This window comes from Colius striatus, unplaced genomic scaffold (genome assembly GCF_028858725.1).
Source record: "Colius striatus isolate bColStr4 unplaced genomic scaffold, bColStr4.1.hap1 scaffold_46, whole genome shotgun sequence".
Lineage (NCBI taxonomy): Eukaryota > Metazoa > Chordata > Aves > Coliiformes > Coliidae > Colius > Colius striatus.
The window spans coordinates 238,843-253,471 of NW_026908527.1; the positions used below are offsets into that span (position 1 = coordinate 238,843).

The 14,629-nt window shown below is 49.8% G+C and overlaps 1 protein-coding gene across 1 annotated transcript; it reads left to right on the forward strand.

Moving 5' to 3' along the window:
* Nucleotides 1–4,948: 4,948 nt before the first annotated feature.
* LOC133629459 (DNA-(apurinic or apyrimidinic site) endonuclease-like) lies at nt 4,949–11,372 on the forward strand. Its single transcript, XM_062020088.1, has 4 exons — nt 4,949–4,982; nt 7,141–7,274; nt 8,827–9,013; nt 10,846–11,372. The coding sequence occupies exons 1-4, from the start codon at nt 4,949–4,951 to the stop codon at nt 11,370–11,372; spliced, it is 882 nt and encodes a 293-aa protein (XP_061876072.1).
* Nucleotides 11,373–14,629: the final 3,257 nt, after the last annotated feature.

The following is a 14,629-nucleotide window of genomic DNA, read 5'->3' on the forward strand; positions in this document are numbered from 1 at the left end:
CCTCCCTAGAACCAGCCCTCCAGGATGTATCCTTGTCAGGTTGCTGGGTCCCTGTTCAGGTTCATGTTGGGGAGCGGGTAAGTGAGAGAGGGTGTATATATTGGAACAGATCTTCCCCCTTAAGGGTCAAATGTTTAAGACACATTTTTGCTGCAGTGCATGGGGAGCAATGGTTTTGAACCTTTTGTTTTTCTACTGTGAGTGACATTACCCAATTTGTTCATTCAGATTAAGGTCCTCTGGAGAGCCTGTTCCAGTGCTTCACCTTCCTCTTCCGCGGACGTTTGACATCACAGCACATCTGAACACTGCAACAGTGCTCTGTGACATCACAGGATGTGTGGGCCCTGTAACAGGGCTCTGTGACATCACAGCACTCCAGGGCACTGCAAGAGTGTTCTGTGACATCACAGCACAAATGGACATTGTTACAGTGCTCTGTGACCTTACAGCACATCTGGGCACTGCAAGAGTGCTCTGTGACATCACAGCAAATCTGGGAACTGCAGTGGGAGTCTATTACATCCAGCACATCTGGGCACTGCAAGAGTTCTCTGCGACATCACATCTGGGAACTGCAACAGGGCTGTGTGATATTGCAGCACATGTTGGTACTGCAACGGGGCTCTGTCATTGCAGCACATGTGGGAATTGCAGAGAGGCTGTGTGACATCACAGCTCATCTGGGCACTGCTACAGTGCTCTGTGACATCACATCACCTCTGGACACTGCAACAGTGCTCCATGACATCACAGCACATGTGGGTACTGCATCCAGGCTGTGTGACATCATAGAATCCTAGAATGGTAGGGGTTGGAACGGACCATTAGAGATCATCTAGACCTCCAGAATCAAGTTCACGTAGATCAGGTCGCACAGGAACGTGTCCAGGCTTATGCTGAAGTCCTCCAAGGAAGGAGACTCCAAAAACCCTGTGGGCAGCCTGTTCCAGTGCTCCGTCTTCCTCTTCCGCGGACGTTTGACATCACAGCACAACTGAACACTGCAACAGTGCTCTGTGACATCACAGGACGTGTGGGCACTGTAACAGTGCTCTGTGACATCACAGCACAGGTGCGCACTGCAACAGGAGTGTGTAATACAACAGCCCGTCTGGGCTTTGCAGCGGGGCTGTGTGACATGACAGCACTTTTGGGCACTGTAGCAGTGCTCTAAGACTTCACATCATATCTGGGCTCTGAAACGGGTTTCTGTGGCATCACAGCAGACGTTGTCACTGCAACAGTGCTCTGTGACATCACAGCACAACTAGGTACTGCAACACAGCTGTGTGACATTGCAGGAGATGTGGGCATTGCAGAGGATGTGCTGTGTGTATTGCATCACAGCACATCTGGGCACCACTACACTGCTCTGTGACATCATTGCTTATCTAGGCACTGGAATGGGGCTCTGTGACATCACATCACATCCGGACACTGCGGCAGTATTCTGTGACATCACATCACCTTTGGGCACAGCAACAGTGCTGTGTGACATCACAGGACGTCTGGGCACTGTAGCAGTGCTCTAAGGCTTCACATCATATCTGGGCACTGAAACAGGACTCTCTGACATCACAGCACATCTGGGCACTGCAACAGTGCTCTATAACATCTTATCTCAACTGCACACTGCTACAGTGCTCTGTGACATTACAAGACATCTGAGCACTCAATCACTGCTGTGATATATAACAGCATCACTAGGCACTGGCACGGTGCTCTGTGACATCACAGCACATCTGGGAAAGGCAGCAGTGCTCTGTGACATCACAGAACATGTGCACAGTGCAACAGGACTGTGTAACACAACAGCACATCTGGGCTTTGCAGCAGGACTGTGTGACCTTACAGCACATCTGGGCACTCCAATAGTGCTCTGTGACATCACAGGACGTCTGGGCACTGGACACACACTGCTCTGAGACTTCACATAGTATCTGGGCACTGAAACGAGACTCTGTCATCACAGCAGACGTGGGCGCTGCAACAGTGCTCTGAAACATCCTATCACAAGGGGACATTGCTACAGTGCCTGTGAGATCACAGCACAAGTGGGAACTGCAGTGGTACTCTGTGACATCACAGCACATCTGGGCAGTGCTACACTGCTCCGTGACATCATAGCACATCTGGGCCCTGCAACAGTGCTCTGTGACATCATAGCACATCTGGGCCCTGCAACAGGGCCGTGTGACATCACAGCACATCTGGGCATGACAAGGGGGTGTGTGAAATCAGAGAACATCTAGGCACTACAACAGGACTGTGTGGCACAGCAGTACATGTGGGCATTGCAGAGGATGTGCGGTGTGCGTCGCATCACAGCACATCTGGCAGTGCTACACTGCTCCGTGACATCATAGCATATCTAGGCACTGGAACGGGGCTGTAGGACATCACAGAAAATCTGGGCACTGCAACAAGAGTGTTTGACACCACATCACATCCAGACACTGCCGTGGGGTTCTGCGACGTCCTAGTACTAGGCAGTGCAACAGTGCTCTGTGACATCACAGCACATCTGGGAAAGGCAACAGTGCTCTGTGACATCATAAGACGTGTGCACTGCAATAGGACTATGTAACGCAACAGCACATCTGGGCTTTGCAGCAGGGCTGTGTGATTTGACAGCACATCTGGGCACTGCAATAGTGCTCTGTGACATCACAGGATGTCTGGACACTGGACACACAGTGCTCTGAGATTTCACATAGGATCTGGGCACTGAAATGAGACTCTGTGACATCATAGCAGACGAGGGCATGGCAACAGTTCTCTATAACATCACATCACCTCTGGATGCCTCAACAGTGCTCTGTGACATCACAGCACATCTGGGTACTGCATCTAGACTGTGTGACATCATAGAATCCTAGAGTGGTAGGGGTTGGAAGGGACCATTAGAGATCATCTAGAGCAACCCCCTCCCCCAGAATTCAGTTCACCTAGATCAGGTCGCACAAGAACGTGTCCAGGCTTGTGCTGAAATCCTCCAAGGAAGGAGACTCCACAAGCCCTCTGGGCAGCCTGTTCTGCAGGGTTTCTTTTTCTTTGTGCAGGGGTTCTTCTTTGTTGCGTGAAACGGGAGTGACCAGACACCAATCTGATGTGCATCAGCTCCAATTTATTGTCACATCATCATCACTTCTATACCTTTTCCAAATGCTGTGTACGTGCCACAATTCATGGCAAATAGTTAATACTAAGCATCACGTGCTATGCATAAGGCCTCAAAGTTTCATTTTTGTAACAACTTAAACACCAACCTCACTGTGTTTAATCACCATCCTTATTGTGCATAAAACATCAGCCTTATTGTGTCTAAAATATCACCCCATCTGTTCGGCCTTCAGTTAGTTTTCTCTCACACTATGGTTATGCTTACCTTACATTTAGTTACCTTTATATTATTGTTAGTTACATATGTTACAATTTATTAGTCAAGTACAAGCAATCATACAATGCTAAATTGAATGCTATATTCAGTCTTCTACCAATGCTTAGTTTAATGTCCTGTCCTATCTTCTTGCTTTGACCTTGTTTCTGTTACAATCTGCTGTTTCGGTTTTCCCCTTGCTCAAGCTTGCTATCACATAGACATTCCTTTCTGGCCTTTTTTGCTGTAGAAGGCAATTCAAAGACAAACTACAAACGTTCTCTATTTCTAACTGACTCCATAACATTCATTATAGCCCAGGTCCCAACAGTTACCTTAGCTGTTACCTTAACTACAAGACCCTGGTAAATGTATTTGTTAGGTTACCTTGGCTGTTACCTTAGTTGAAACTAAAACAAAGGGACTAATATCTGCATAATAAAGAAGTGCCTGCTAATCTGCATTCCTGTGTAGATAAGCTGCAGATCCCTCAACACCCCTGTACTCTATCAGTCAGCACTGTGCCACCTTTGCAACTGCTTTCCTGTGGGAGCTATCTCCAATCCCACTCACTTGGACTGCTCAGCTCCCATTGAAAAAATACATGCTGCCAGTAGAAATTACGCCACTGCGTCTGTGCACTACAAGAAAGCAGGAAGGCAGACCCCAGCTACAGTGGTACGTAGGTCCCTTTGTAATCTATCAGCCAGCGCTGTGTCAGATTTGCACCTGCTTTCCTGTGGGAGCTATCTTCAGTCCCAGGCACTTGGCCTGCTCAGCTCCCATTGAAAAAATACAGACTGCCTGTAAAAGTTACACCACTTCGTATGGGCACTACAAGAAAGCAGGAAGGCAGACCCCAGCTACAGTAGTAAGTAGGTCCCCATGCAGTCTATCAGCCAGCACGGTGTCACATTTGCAGCTGCTTCCCTGTGGGAGTTATCTCCAATGCCGAACACTAGGACTGCTCAGCTCCCATTGAAAAAATACATGCTGTCGGTAGAAGTTAGAATACTGAGTCTTGGAGCTACAAGAAAGCAGGAAGGAAGACTCCACCTACAGTGGTATGTAGGTCCCATTGTGGTCTATCAGCTTGCACTGTGCCACCTTTGAAGCTGCTTTCCTGTGGGAGTTATCTCCAATCCCACGCTCTGGCCTCGTTTTCTCCCTTTGAAAATACAGGCTGCCGGTAGATGTTACGCCTCTGCCTCTGGGAGCTACAAGAAACAGGTACGCAGACCCCACCGACAGTAGTACATAGATCCCCATGTAGCCTAACAACCAACACTGTGCCACCTTTTCAGCTGCCTTCCTGTGGGAGCTATCTCCAATCGTGGTCACTTGACCTGCTCAGCTCCCAGTGTATAAATAAAAGTTGCCAGTAGAATTTACACCTCTGTGTTGTGGAGCAACAAAAAAGTAGCAACGCAGACCACACCTACAGTGGTACGTTGTTCCCCATGAAACCTATTAGTCAGCACCATGCAACCTTTGCAGCTGCTTTCTTGTGGGAGCTCTCTGCAATCCCGCGCTCTCTGCCTGCTCAGCTCCCGTTTGAAATACAGTATGGTGGTAGAAGTTATATCACGGCGTCTGGGAAGTAAAGTAAGTACGCCTACCCCACCTACAGTGGTACGTAGGTCCCTGTGTAGCCTATCAGTCAGGACTGTGCAACCTTTGCAGCTCTTTCCTGTGCAGAAAATGAGGGAGAATGGACATGGATCTCAGGGTATAATGTTAGGCCTGATGGGGCAAGGCAGCCTGAGCTCTAGTTATATGAATTTAATGCACAATCAAGACCAGAGTCAGAGCCATGGTTAAAGCAGTTGCTGTCACGCAGACAGCAGGCCGCTTTCTCTTCCTTCAAGGTCGGGCTGTTTTCAGCTAACGAGGTAACAGCCCAAGGTGGAAAACAACTACGAGGGAAAAACAAGATGGGAAAATGTGAGGGAGCTTGCTTATCGCAGAAACCGCAAGTAGGATGAGCATAAGAATGTAATCTATTAGCTGCTGTTGCTGAGCTAGCTTTGAAGCTGCTGTGTATATAAGTTAGAGCCTGCTCTCAATGAAGAAGAAGATTTCTGCTATCACTCACATTGAGTAGGACTGATTTCTTCCCACCCAGCTGAGAATCGGACCCTGGGTTGATCGCCACATGAAGTAGGCTTGGAGCTGGTTGTTCAGGCTTCGAACCTGGGTTTCAGACTTCAAGTCTGGTTCATTTTTCAGGCTTCGACCCTGGGTTTTTCAGGCCAAGAGCCAAAAAATTCGCGGCACTCCCTGAACTTATACCATTGAGTATGGGAGCTACAAAAAAGCAGGAATGCAGACCTCAACTACAGTGATAAAGAGGTCCCCATGCAGTGTATCTGCCAGCACTGTGTCACATTTGCAGCTACTTTCCTGTGGGAGCTCTCTTCAATCCCACACTCTTTTTCTCCTCTTTTCCCATTGAAAAAATAAATGTTGTCGGTTAAGTTATAGACTTATAGAGGGTGAGAGGCGCCAGTATAAACCAGTACAGACCAGTACGGGCCTGGTGGGGCTCCCAGTAACTCCCAGTTACCCCCAAACCACCTCCCAGTCCCTTCCAGTAGCTCCAAGTCACTCCCAGTAACCCAGAACCCCCTCTCTGTAGCTTCCAGTAACCCCAAAGCCCTTCCCAGTAGCTCCAAGGAGCTCCCAGTCAACCCAAAACCCCCTCCCAGTAACTCGCAGTGACTCCCAGTAGCTCCCAGTAACACCCAGTGACCCAAAACCCCTCTCCCAGTAGCTCCCAGTAACTCCCAGTGACCCCAAACCCCCTCTCAGTGACTCCCAGTAGCTCCCAGTGACTCCCAGTGACCCCAAATCTCCTCCCAGTGACTCCCAGTTGCTCCCAGTGACTCCCAGTGACCCCCAAACCACCTCCCAGTCCCTTCCAGTAGCTCCAAGTCACTCCCAGTAACCCAGAACCCCCTCTCTGTAGCTTCCAGTAACCCCAAAGCCCTTCCCAGTAGCTCCAAGGAGCTCCCAGTCAACCCAAAACCCCCTCCCAGTAACTCGCAGTGACTCCCAGTAGCTCCCAGTAACACCCAGTGACCCAAAACCCCTCTCCCAGTAGCTCCCAGTAACTCCCAGTGACCCCAAACCCCCTCTCAGTGACTCCCAGTAGCTCCCAGTGACTCCCAGTGACCCCAAATCTCCTCCCAGTGACTCCCAGTTGCTCCCAGTGACTCCCAGTGACCCCCAAACCCTCTCCCAGTCCCTCCCAGTAGCTCCCAGTGACCCACAAACCCACTCCCAGTCCCTCCCAGTTGCTCCCAGTAACTCCCAGTGACCCACAAACCCCCTCCCAGTGACTCCCAGTGACTCTCAGTGATTCCAATCCCCCTCCCAGTAACTCCCAGTAGCTCCCAGTAACTCCCAGTGACCCCAACCCCCCCCAAACCACCCCAACCCTCTTCCCAGTCCCTCCCAGTAACTCCCAGTGCCCTCCCAGTACAAACCATACCAAGTGCCCCAAAACCACCCCAAATCCCCCTTAAACCACCCCAAACCCCCCCCAAACCACCCCAAACCCACCCCAATCCCCCTTCCCAGTCCCTCCCAGTAACTCCCAGTGCCCTCCCAGTACAAACCAGTACTGTCAAGTGCCCCAAAAACACTCCAAATCCCCCTTAAACCACCCCAAAACCACCCCAAACCACCCCAACCCCTCCCCAAACCACCCCAACCCCCTTCCCAGTCCCTCCCAGTAAGTTCCAGTGGCCTCCCAGTTTCTCCCAGTGACCTGTACGTGTCCCCCCCCCCGCCCCGGGACACGACGGAAGACGGGCGAAGGTTCAACTTCAAGGTGACGTCGTGGAACGTGGACGGTCTCAGGGCCTGGGTGAAGAAAGGAGGCCTGGAGGTGGGTTAAACTGGGCTGAAACTGGACCAGACTGGGGCGCCCCAGAGAAATGGGGCTGGACAGGACTCAAAAAGGGGGGATTTTGACCCAAAAATGGGGTGAAAAAGGTTCAAAATGGCAGCTGAAATGAGGGAAAATGGGGCAAAATGGAGCCAAAATGAGGCCAAAATGGGCCAAAATGAGGCCAAAATGGGTAAAAATGAGCCCAAAATGAAGCTAAAAATGGGTCTTGAAGTGGTTGAGAAGTTGGTTCAAGGGAAGGGAATGAAAATGGGCCAAAAATGAGGGATTTTGACCCAAAAATGAGGTGAAAAAGGCTCAAAATGGACCGGAAATGTGGTAAAATTGGGCAAAATGGAGCCAAAATGAGGCCAAAATGGGTCAAAATGAGTCCAAAATGGAGCTGAAAATGGGTCTTGAAGTGGTTGAGAAGTTGGTTCAAAGGAAGGGAATGAAAATGGGCCAAAAATGAGGGATTTTGACCCAAAAATGGGGTGAAAAAGGCTCAAAATGGGCCCAAAATCGGCCTGAAATGAGGTAAAATTGGGCAAAATGAGGCTAAAATGGGTCAAAATGAGCCCAAAACGGAGCTGAAAATGAAACTGAAAATGATTTAAAAATTGGTTAAAGAATGGAACATAAAATGAGCCAAAAATGGCCCAAAATAACCCCAAAATGCCTCAAAATGGCTCCAACAAAGGCCTAAAAATGGTGCCTGAAATGGATGCAAAAAGCCTTAAAAAAACACTTAAAAGTGACTCAAAATCACTCAAAATGACCCAAAATGACCCAGAAAAACCTCTTAAACACAGATTCAAAGAAATTACTCAAAAAATGACCCAAAAGTGCCTCAGAATGACCCAAAAATGCCTCAGAATGACCCACAAAGAGACACAAAATGGTGCCAGAAATGGATGCAAAAACGACTTAAAAAACCTCTTAAAAGTGACTCAAAATCACTCAAAATGACCCATAATGACCCAAAAAAATCTCTTAAACACAGATTCAAAGAAATTACTCAAAAAATGACCCAAAAGTGCCTCAGAATGACCCAAAAATGCCTCAAAAACCCAACACAAAATGGTGCCAGAAATGGATGCAAAAAGGGCTTTAAAAACCACATAAAGTGACTCAAAATCACTCAAAATGACCCAAAATGACCCAAAAAACCTCTTAAACACAGATCCAAAGAAATGACTCAAAAAATGACCCAAAAGTGCCTCTGAATGACCCAAAAATGCCTCAGAAACTCCCCACAAAGAGACACAAAATGGAGCCAGAAATGGATGAAAAAGGCCCTAAAAAAACACATAAAGTGACACAAAATCACTCAAAAAGACCCAAAATGACCCCAAAAAAACCTCTTAAACACAGACCCAAAGAAATGACTCAGAAAATGACCCAAAAGTGCCTCAGAACGACCCAAAAATGCCTCAAAACCCCCCCATGAAATGGCGCCCGCCAAGAGACTCAACATGATGCCTGAAACGGGATCAAAGCGGCCCCGAAACCGCCTCAAACCGCCCCAAAACCTCCCTTTCCCCCCCCCCAGCGGGTCCAGGCCGATGCCCCCGACGTCCTTTGCCTCCAGGAGACCAAATGTGGGGCCGAGTCGGTGCCAGAGGAGCTGCGGAGCCTCGGGGCCTTCCCTCACCAGCACAGCCCCAGCGACCGGCCCAGCTACAGCGGCGTGGGGCTGCTCAGCAGGACCAAACCCCTGGCTGTCACCTATGGCATGGGTGAGTAGCCAAAGCTGGGGCGCTGCTGGCCGTTTCCAGGCCCTGGGTGGCCGCCACAGGCTCGCGGGAGACATTTTGAGGACTTCAGTGGCCATTTGGGGGTCTCAGGAGCCATTTTGAGGCCTTAAGTGGCCATTTGGGGCCTTCAGTGGCCATTTTCAGGCCTTAAGTGGCCATTTTGGGCTCTCAGGAGCCATTTTGAGGCCTTAAGTGGCCATTTGGGGCTCTTAATGGCCACCAGAAGCTCTCAGGAGCCATTTTGAGGCCTTAAGTGCCATTTGGGGCCTTAAGTGGCCATTTGGGGCCCTTTAGGAGGCATTTTTAGGCCTTAAGTGGCCATTTTGAGGCCTTAAGTGGCCATTTGGGGCCCTCAGGAGCCATTAAAGCCACGACAGTGACGTTTTAGACCTCTAAAGCCTCTTTTTAGGCCTCTAAAGTGACTCTTTAGGCCAGTAAAATGACTTTTTGGGCCAAAAAGTGACTTTTTGGGCCTCTAAATTGACTTTTTGGCCAGTAAAGTGACTTTTTAGGCCTCTAAAGTCCATTTTTGAGCCTCTAAAGCCCCTTTTTGACCTCTAAAGTGACTTTTTAGGCCTCTAAAGCCCCTTTTTGGGCAATAAAATGACTTTCTGAGCCATTAAAGTGACTCTTTAGACCTCTAAACCCTCTTTTTAGCTACTAAAGTGTCTTTTTAGGCCTCTAAAGTGACTTTTGGGACACTACAGTGACTTTTTGGCTACAAAAGGGACTTTTTAGGCCTCTAGAGCCCCTTTTTTGGCTACTAAAGTGACTTTTGGGACAATACAGTGACTTTTTGGCTACAAAAGGGACTTTTTAGGCCTCTAGAGCCCCTTTTTTGGCTACTAAAGTGACTTTTGGGACAATACAGTGACTTTTTGGCTACAAAAGGGACTTTTTAGGCCTCTAGAGCCCCTTTTTGGCCACTAAAGTGACTTTTTGGGCCACTAAAGTGACTTTTTGGGCCTCTAAAATGACTTTTTGGCTACTAAAATGACTTTTTAGGCCTCTAAAGTCCATTTTTGTGCCACTCAAGTGAATTTTTGACCTCTAAAGTGACTTTTTAGGCCTCTAAAGCCCCTTTTTGACCTCTAAAGTGACTTTTTAGGCCTCTAAAGTGACTTTTTGGGCCTCTAAAGGGACTTTATGGCCACTAAAGTGACTTTTTGGGCCTCTCAAGCCCCTTTTTAGGCCTCTAAATGTCTTTTTAGGCCATTAAAGTCCCTTTTGGCTACGAAAGTGACTTTTTAGACCTCTAAACCCTCTTTTTGAGCTGCTAAAGCCCCTTTTTGATCTCTAAAGCCCCTTTTTGGGCCCCTAAAGTGACTTTTTTGGCCACTAAACGACCTTTTTGGCTACTAAAGTGACTTTTTGAGCCACTAAAGTGTATTTTTAGGCCACTGGACCCCATTTTTGACCTCTAAAGTGACTTTTTGATCCTCTAAAGTGACTTTTTAGGCCTCTAAAGCCCCTTTTTGGCCACTAAAGTGACTTTTTGGGCCACTAAAGCCCCTTTTTGAGCTACTGAAGTCCCTTTTTAGGTACAAAATTGACTTTTTAGGCCTCTAAAGTCCCTTTTTGGGCCACTCAAGCCCCTTTCTGAGTCAATAAATCCCCTTCTTGACCTCTAAAGTGATTTTTCGGCCTCTAAAGTCACTTTTTAGGCCTCTAAAGTGACTTTTTGAGCCACTAAAGTGCCTTTTTAGGCCATCAAAGTTGATTTTTGAGGACTAAAGTGACTTTTTGGGCCTCTAGAGCCCCTTTTTGGGCCCCTAAAGCCCCTTTTTATCCCCGTCTGTGTGTCCCCTTGCCAGGTGACCCCGAGCTGGACGCCGAGGGCCACGTGCTGATGGCCGAGTTCCCTGCCCTGCGCGTCGTCTGCGTCTACGTGCCCAACTCCGGGCGAGGCCTGGGCTGCCTGAGCTTCCGGCAGGCCTGGGACGAGCGCTTCCGCTCCTTCGTGTCCCAGCTGGACCGGTCCAAACCGGTCGCCATCTGCGGCGACCTCAACGTCGCCCACCAGCCCTTGGACCTGAGGAACCCGTCGGGGAACAAGAGGAGCCCCGGGTTCACACGGGAGGAGCGGGAGACGTTCAGGGAGCTGCTGGGGGCCGGCTTCCTCGACAGCTTCCGGGTGTTTAACCCCTCGCTGCCCAACGCCTTCACCTTCTGGACCTACCTGAGCGGGGCCAGGGCCAGGAACGTGGGCTGGAGGCTGGATTACTGCCTGTGGTCCCAGAGGGGCAGGAAGGATCTGTGCAACAGCAGGATCGAGCAGCGGGCCCAGGGCAGCGACCACTGTCCCGTGGGGATCTACCTGGTGCTGGAGGGGGCAGGCTGAGGGGCAAAAATGGGGCGGGAATGGGGCAAAAATGGGTCAAAATGGAGGGAAATGGGGGGAAATGGGGCAGAAATGGGGGGAAATGGGGTGGAAATGGGGCAGAAATGGGTCAAAATGGGGGGAAATGGCTCAAAAATGGCTGAAAATGGGGGGAAATGGCTCAAAAATGGCTGAAAATGGGGGGAAATGGGTCAAAAATAGCTGAAAGTGGGATAAAATTGGAGGATAATGCAATAAATGGGTCAAAAATGGGTCAAAATGGGTAAAAAATGGGGGAAAATGGAATAAATGGGGTCAAAAATGGGGGGAAATGAGTCAAAATGGGTCAAAAACGGGTCAAAAATGGCTGAAAGTGGGATAAAATTGGAGGATAATGCAATAAATGGGGTCAAAATGGGTCAAAAATGTCTGAAAGTGGGATAAAACTGGGGGACAATGAGATAAATGGGGTCAAAAGGGGTGAAAGGTGTGTGAGAAGTGAGTGCGGACAGCGTGTCCCGCCCTAAGAGAGGTCAGGGCCAGGAACGTGGGCTGGAGGCTGGGGAAATGGGTCGAAAATGGGGGGAAATGGGTCAAAATTTGGGGGAAATGGGGGGAAATGGGGCAAAAATGGGTCAAAATGGGGGGAAATGGGTCAAAAATGGGTCAAAATGGCTGAAAATGAGAAATGGGTCAAAAATGGAGGGAAATGGGTCAAAAATGGGTCAAAATGGGGGGAAATGGGTCAAAAATGGGGGAAATGGGGCAAAAATGGGTCAAAAATGGCTGAAAATGGCGGGAAATGGGTCGAAAAGGGTCAAAAATGGCAGAAAATCAGATAAAATTGGAGGATAATGCAATAAATGGGGTTAAAATGGGTCAAAAATGGGGTAAAAATGGGTGAAAAATGGGGAGAAATGAGTCAAAATGGGTAAAAAATGGCTGAAAGTGGGATAAAATTGGGGGTTAATGGAATAAATGGGGTAAAAAATGGGTCAAAATTGGTCAAAACTGGCTGAAAATGGGATAAAATTGGGGGATAATGGAATAAATGGGTCAAAAATGGGTCAAAACTGGCTGAAAGCGGGATAAAAAATCAAAACCCCTTCCCAGTCCCTCCCAGTTCCCTTCAATTTGTCCCAGTCCCCTCCCAATTGATCCCAGTTCATCCCAGTCCCCTCAGTCCCCCCAGCTCATCCCAGTTGCTCCCAGTTCCCTCCAGTTTACCTCAGTTCCCTCCCAGTTCATCCCAGTCCCCTCCCAGTTGTTCCCAGCCCCCTCAGTCCCCCCAGCTCATCCCAGTTGCTCCCAGTTCCCTCCCAGTTGCTCCCAGTTCCCTCTCAGTGCCCTCCCAGCTCATCCCAGTTTATCCCAGTTCCCTCTCAGTTGCTCCCAGTTCCCTCCCAGTTGCTCCCAGTCCCTCCCAGTTGCTCCCAGTCCCTCCCAGTGCCCTCAGCTCATCCCAGTTGCTCCCAGTTCCCTCTCAGTGCCCTCCCAGTTCGTCCCAGTTCCCTCCCAGTTCCCTCCCAGCTCATCCCCGTCCCTCCCCAGTTCCCTCCCCAGTTCATCCCAGTTCCCTCCCATTCCCCCCCGCCCCCCAGCCGCCGCTCCGCCTCTCAGCCAATCATCTCTCTTTAGTCCCGTTGCCGGGCAGACTCCACTCCCGTAGCAACCAATCAGCGCTCGGCGCCCTCCTCTCTCCGTCCAATCAGCGCCCATGGCCGCGCTCTGGAGCAGGAGCCGCTCCCAGTTGCCTCCCAGTTCCCTCCCAGTTGCCTCCCAGTGCCAAAGGTCAGAGTCTGGGTAGGCTGCACATCCATTCTGAGGGGAAAAGTGGGGGTTTGGGGCAATTTGGGGGGATAAAATGAGCTTTTGTGGCAATTCTGAGGGGAAAAGTGGGGTTTTGGAGGAGTTTTGAGGTGAAAAGTGAGGTTTTGGGGCAATTCTGAGGGGAAAAGTGGGGTTTTGGTGGAGTTTTGAGGTGAAAAGTGAGGATTTGGGGTATTTCTGAGGGGAAAACTGGGGTTTTGGGGTATTTCTGAGGGGAAAAGTGTGATTTGAGTGACATTTTGAGGGCAAAAGTGAGGTTTTGGGGTATTTCTGAGGCATAAAATGAGGGTTTGGGGAAATTCTGATGGGAAAAGTGGGATTTTGGTGGAGTTTTGAGGGGAAAAGGGGGGTTTTGGGGTATTTCTGAGGGGAAAAGTGTGATTTGGGTAAAGTTTTGAGTGGAAAAGTGAGGTTTTGGGCTATTTCTGAGCGATAAAATGAGATTTGGGGGCAATTCTGATAGGAAACGTGGGGTTTTGAGGAGAAAAGTGAGGTTTTGGGGCAATTTTGGGGGATAAAATGAGGATTTGGGGCAATTCTGAGGGGAAAAGTGGGGTTTGGGTGGAGTTTTGAGGTGAAAAGTGGGGTTTTGAGGCATTTCCGAGAGGAAAAAGTGAGGTTTTGGTGCAACTTGGTGTGTAAGAGTTCCAGTTTGGTGGGGTTTGGATGCAAGAGTCTCCCTAGTCCATCCCAGTTCAACCCAGTTGACACACTGGAGCGGCGGCTTTTATTGAGCGGCGGAAGGATCCGCGGGGAAAGGGGCCAAACCTCATTGGCGGAGGGATCCCATTGGGGCACATCTAGATCCGGCTCTGGGGGAGAAGGGTCCTCCAAAGCCCCAGTAGCTCCCAGTAACCCCCAAACCCCCTCCCAGTAACTACCAGTAACCCCCAAACCCCCTCCCAGTAACTCCCAGTAGCTCCCAGTTACCCCAAACTCCCTCCCAGTAGCCCCCAGTTACCCCAAACCCCCTCCCAGTAACTCCCAGTAGCCCCCAAAGCCCCTCCCAGTAACTACCAGTAACCCCCAAACCCCCTCCCAGTAACTCCCAGTAGCTCCCAGTTACCCCAAACTCCCTCCCAGTAGCCCCCAGTTACCCCAAACCCCCTCCCAGTAACTACCAGTAGCCCCCAAAGCCCCTCCCAGTAACTCCCAGTAGCTCCCAGTTACCCCAAACTCCCTCCCAGTAGCCCCCAGTTACCTCAAACCCCCTCCAAGTAACTCCCAGTAGCCCCCAAAGCCCCTCCCAGTAGCTCCCAGTTACCCCAAACCCCCTCCCAGTAACTCCCAGTGACCCCAAACCCCTCCCAGTAAATCCCAGTAACCTCAAACCTCTTCCCAGTAGCTCCCAGTAAGCTCCAGACCCCTTCCCACTAATTCCCAGTACCTCCCAGTAACTCTCAGTTACCCCCAAACCCCCTCCCAGTAGCTCCCAGTAACCCCCAAAC